The sequence below is a fragment of the Sinocyclocheilus grahami genome, unplaced genomic scaffold, assembly GCF_001515645.1.
Source record: "Sinocyclocheilus grahami isolate Dianchi unplaced genomic scaffold, SAMN03320097.WGS_v1.1 scaffold1213.1, whole genome shotgun sequence".
Taxonomy (NCBI): Eukaryota; Metazoa; Chordata; class Actinopteri; order Cypriniformes; family Cyprinidae; genus Sinocyclocheilus; species Sinocyclocheilus grahami.
The window spans coordinates 805580-811216 of record NW_015506392.1 but is presented as its reverse complement, the minus strand read 5'-3'; the positions used below and the strand labels follow the sequence as shown (position 1 = coordinate 811216).

Sequence of the window (5637 nt, the reverse complement as noted above, 5' to 3'; positions counted from 1 at the left end):
GTGTGTGTGTGTGTGTGTGTGTGTGTGTGTGTGTGTGTGTGTGTGTGTGTGTGTGTGTGTGTGTGTGTGTGTGTGTGTGTGTGTGTGTGTGTGTGTGTGTGTGTGTGTGAGTGTCTGTGTGTGTGTGAGTGTCTGTGAGTGTCTGTGTGTGTGTGTGAGTGTCTGTGAGTGTGTGTGTGTGTGCGTGTGTGAGTGTCTGTGTGTGTGAGTGTGTGCGTGTGTCTGTGTGTGTGAGTGTGCGAGTGAGTGTGTGTGTGTGTGTGTGTGTGTGTGCGAGTGAGTGCGAGTGAGTGCGAGTGTGCTAGTGAGTGCGAGTGTGCGTGAGTGCGAGTGTGCGTGAGTGCGAGTGTGCGTGAGTGCGTGAGTGCGTGAGTGCGAGTGTGCGTGAGTGCGAGTGTGCGTGAGTGCGAGTGTGCGTGTGCGCGAGTGAGTGCAAGTGTGTGTGTGTGTGCGAGCGAGTGTGTGTGTGCGCGAGTGAGTGAGTGTCTGTGTGTGTGCGAGTGTCTGTGTGTGTGTGAGTGTGTGTCTGTGTGTGTGTGAGTGTCTGTGTGTGAGTGTCTGTGTGTGTGAGTGTCTGTGTGTGAGTGTGCGTGTGTGTGTGCGAGTGAGTGTCTGAGTGTGTGTGAGTGTCTGTGTGTGAGTGTCTGTGTGTGTGAGTGTGTGCGAGTGAGTGTGTGTCTGTGTGTGTCTGTGAGTGTGTGTGAGTGTCTGTGTGAGTGTGAGTGTCTGTGTGTGTGAGTGTCTGTGTGTGAGTGAGTGTGTGTGTGTGTGAGTGAGTGCGTGTGTGTGCGAGTGAGTGTGCGTGTGTGCGTGTGCGAGTGAGTGTGAGTGCAAGTGTGTGTGCGTGCGTGTGCGTGCGAGTGAGTGAGTGAGTGTCTGTCTGTCTGTGTGTGAGTGTGTGAGTGTGTGAGTTGTGTGAGTGTCTGTGTGTGTGAGTGTGTGCGAGTGAGTGTGTGTCTGTGTGTGTCTGTGAGTGTGTGTGAGTGTCTGTGTGAGTGTGAGTGTCTGTGTGTGTGAGTGTCTGTGTGTGAGTGAGTGTGTGTGTGTGTGAGTGAGTGCGTGTGTGTGCGAGTGAGTGTGCGTGTGTGCGTGTGCGAGTGAGTGTGAGTGCAAGTGTGCGTGTGTGCGTGTGCGTGCGAGTGAGTGAGTGAGTGTCTGTCTGTCTGTGTGTGAGTGTGTGAGTGTGTGAGTGTGTGTGTGTGTGTGTGTACTACAATGAACTCTATGCATAAACTGTGTGTACCAAAGTGTATTTTTACTTTAAAGGTTTAGTTTCAGGATCTCTGTTGAAATTGCCTGTAGAGTTCTATGCATGATTTTCTATAGTGCTGAAATGTCTCTGACTCTCTGGTTTCTATAGATTCTCTTTCAGTGCTGTAGATGCAGTGGTCATGGTGCTCAACCTGTGCTTGTCACACTTTCAGACCTCCATTCAATGCAACAAGGTACCACACAAATCACAGCCCATTGTGCTGTTAATGCAGCTTGACCTCAGGTTAAAATTAAACTCATACGGCATTGTTAATATACAGACTGAAATGAGACATTTAAACCGTATCACATCAACAAGAGCTGTTCTGAATATCAACACTGCTAAGAATACGGTGTTTGTTTTTAGCAACAGTGCAATTTTTGAGAAAATGTACTGTTATTATTTACTCGTGTCATTCCAACCCAGTATTGTTTTCTTTCTTCCATTTAACACAATAGGAGACCATTGGCGTAATTAACAGTAAACGCAATTTAAATATGCTTCATTCAGAGTCTTTAGAAAGCAAATAATGCTTTTGTGTAAGAAACTGTAATACTATATTATTTTATTTGCATATGTCTATCACAGATGCAACATATATTGTTACATTAAACTGCTACACAACAAAATCCAATTAAACCTTTTTAAAAATTGAGATATATCCTCTTATCAGTTATTCGTGAAGACAAATATTCCACAATACCACAATCGTGAGATAAAACGACTAGCAAGCATTGCTAGAGCAAGGGAAAAAAGTACTGTACAATATAAAAATAATAATGAAATTGCTTAAGTGATTAAATGCTAAATAGCATAAATGATTAAAAATGATAATTAAACAACACAGACTGCTACCATTGTTATTTCAGTGTCATTGATATACTTTTTGTTAATATTTTGAACTACATTTTATGTTTATGTTTTCTGTTTTTACTTAAATTTTTGTTTTTATTTGTGCATATAGCTTTTATAATTATACATTTTTTTATTTCTAGGTTTTAGTTATTTTAGTACATCAGGTTAAACTAAATGGAAATTAAATGTTGCTTTGGCAGTTGGCTGTTTTCTTATATTTTATTACAGTTGACGTTTTATTTTATCTTTAATAAGCCTGGTTGCTCCGGAAACAAATCCTTCGGAACTAAATTTAAATGATTTGCTTATTTGCATGAAAAGGAGCACAGAACGTTCCGTGGAATAAACAAAGACAGTCATACAAGTTTCGAACAACATGTTGCTGAATAACAGTATTCTCAGTTTTCAGTGAACTTTTCCTTTAAAACCCCTCTCGGAAATCCCTTTGAATAACCTGATGGTGAGTAATAGAGGGTTCAGCTCTGACTGCTTTGTGTCTTGTGTGCGTCTGAGCCGACCTTGCAATGTTCTCTACCAAGAACACACGTCTGTGACTATTCGATACGTGTTTTGATATTGTCATTGGTCCCTCAACATCTCTTTTTTTCACAGCTGTGTGCCGACGGTTACGATGTCTCCAACCTTCTCTCCGTGGATCCGATCTTACGCCGGAGGGGTTTCAAGCTGGAATACTTCCTCCGGCCTCCAGTCCACGTCACACTGAGCTTCCAGGTCAAGATGGAGCTGTGTCGGCTGGACGTCGAGCTTTGGCCGTGGGGAATGGATCAGGGCCGAACCTCGCGAAGGCTGGAGATCCTAACGTGTTCAGAACGAGACGGCGATCGGTTCGAACTTGCGTCTCGCTGTGATTTGCAGGAGGAGCTGCAGGTGTGTTTCCTCAACCCTGCTTTTAAACCTCGAGCGCCGTTTTCCGATGCTCCGCCGCAGACGCCGGCTGGAGCGAAAACGCAGGAGCTTTGGAGGCGCGGATCGGTCGCGCAGCTCAGAGTCAGTATTCCCTACAGCGGCGCCGCGTCAGCGCTCGGCATCAAGACCCTCGCCGTGTGGGCTTTGCCTTCTCGCTGCTGTCCTGCATCAGAACTGGACAAAATTTGGGATGCGCATCTAAACAGCCTGAAAAAAACAGTCCATCTGACCGTCGTACCTCCCAAACCAGATCCCGTCCCAATCGATATCCCAATCCCAGAGGAGTTTCTCGATCCCTTAACACAAGAACTCATGGTTTTCCCAATGATCTTGCCAAGTGGAATGGTGATTGATAACAACACGTTAGAGGAGTACCAGAAGAGAGAAGCCACTTGGGGTCGTTTACCCAATGACCCATTTACCGGCGTCCCTTTTACCCAGAACTCAAAGCCAATTCCAAACCCTCTGCTCAAATGCCGCATTGACCGTCTGGCTCTGCAGACGGGATGCACAGGAGTCAGGAGCAGGAATAACCTAATAGCTGAACCACAGCCATCCAGACTCACAGTGGAGGCCAAAAGCGTCACAGACTCCAGTAGAAACTGTGATCATACAGACACTTCACAAGCACAGTCCTTCACATCGGTTTCAGAGTCTAAAACAGGACCTGATGCCTGCAAAACAGGACGGACACAGAGCCATTCTGCTAAAAGGAAGCACGATTGCAGTTTTCCTTCCACCAGCGATGATCCTGATCGCTCTCCTTTGAGGAAAGCGCATGAAACTCCCTCAGGTTTGTATGGAAGCCGCCATAGAATAAAAAAAATTCTGACTTTTTTTTAGTTCTCTCAACTTTTGTCTTAATAATTGTACAGACACTTCACAAGCACAGTCCTTCACATCGGTTTCAGAGTCTAAAACAGGACCTGATGCCTGCAAAACAGGACGGACACAGAGCCATTCTGCTAAAAGGAAGCATGATTGCAGTTTTCCTTCCACCAGCGATGATCCTGATCGCTCTCCTTTGAGGAAAGCGCATGAAACTCCCTCAGGTTTGTATGGAAGCCGCCATAGAATAAAAAAAATTCTGACTTTTTTTTTTGTTCTCTCAACTATTGTCTTAATAATTGTACTAAATGTGACCCTGGACCACAAAACCAGTCATAAGGGTAAATTTTTTTAAATTGAGATGTATGCATCATCTGAAAGAAGCTGAATAAATAAGCTTTCATTTTTACATCATTTATGTGATGTAATGAAGACCGGGAACATACGGAAAAACTTTCAGTCTCCACCAGTATAATACAAAAGTTTTAGCGTCTTTCCAAAGAAAAAGTAGCCATTACATATACTTTATATATTATTATTAAAAAAATAGTAAAGTATTAAGCCTCTCACCTCAGAAACAAGAACTTTCCTGTCCTGTCAGACGTTATTGTGCGCATGCTGTGATACAAAGAACATATCGTCCGTATTTTCTGATTTGGTGAAAAGAAACGCGTTTTATCGTAAGGGTCATTTAAATTGTGCCTGACGTTTTAAATAAGCTAATTCTTTGTAAAGTAGCAAGTCTCAGAGCTCAGAAAAACTAACTTTTCTGTCCTGTCAGACGTTATACTCAGGGTTGCCAGGTTTTCACAACAAAACCCGCCCAATCGCGGTTCGAAGGGGGTTCCCGTTAAAAAATCGCATTCTGAAAACTGTAAAAATGAGTTTTAATACGTATTATTAACAGCACACGCATGTCTGTTAAAGATCGCTTCATCTGGAAAGCATCTACTGTTTGCAAACATCTGATAGGAAACGTCCTATAGACGTATTGCAGATGAGCAAATACGTCTCGCAGACGTCAAATAGACGTCTCTGAGATGTACCTGTGCTATCGTAGCTAGAACATTGTTGGTTAACTAGGAGTTCATACTGACAAAATTGTGTGATGCTAATGAAATTAAGTTATGAAAAATGAAATTACCAAAACAGATGGCAGTAAATTACAAAACTACCCTGTTGAAAAAAAACAGCATATGCTGGTTAGGTATGTTTTGACGCTGGGATGCTGGTTTAAGCTGGTCCTTTGCTGGTTTATGCTGGCAAAGGACCAGCATGAACCGGCAAAGGACCGGCTTGAACCGGCTTAAACCGGCAAAGGACCGGCATCCAGCAAAGGAACCGGCAAAGGACCAGAATGAACCGGCAAAGGACCAGAATGAACCGGCAAAGGACCGGCTTGAACCGGCTTAAACCGGCAAAGGACCGGCATGGACCGGCTTGAACCGGCTTAAACCGGCAAAGGACCAGCATGAACCGGCAAAGGACCAGCATGGACCGGCAAAGGACCGGCTTAAACCGGCAAAGGACCGGCATGGACCGGCTTGAACCGGCAAAGGACCGGCTTAAACCGGCAAAGGACCAGCATGAACCGGCAAAGGACCAGCATGGACCGGCAAAGGACCGGCTTGAACCGGCAAAGGACCAGCATGAACCGGCAAAGGACCAGCATGGACCGGCAAAGGACCGGCTTAAACCGGCAAAGGACCAGCATGAACCGGCAAAGGACCAGCATGGACCGGCAAAGGACCGGCTTGAACCGGCAAAGGACCGGC

General features: G+C 44.9%; 1 protein-coding gene across 3 annotated transcripts in view; it reads left to right on the top strand.

Annotated features, from left to right (window-relative positions):
• ubox5 (U-box domain containing 5) overlaps positions 1 to 5637 on the top strand; it is a 12240-nt gene that overhangs the window by 2581 nt on the left and 4022 nt on the right. For 2 of the 3 annotated variants that reach the window (XM_016253950.1, XM_016253951.1), the window contains exons 2-3: positions 1361 to 1445; positions 2720 to 3827. In XM_016253950.1, the coding sequence (XP_016109436.1) occupies positions 1392 to 1445; positions 2720 to 3827 (1162 nt within the window). In that variant the 5' untranslated portion in view covers positions 1361 to 1391. Of the gene's footprint in view, positions 1 to 1353; positions 1446 to 2719; positions 3828 to 5637 lie in introns of all 3 variants that reach the window. The other variant, XM_016253952.1, reaches the window with a different exon arrangement.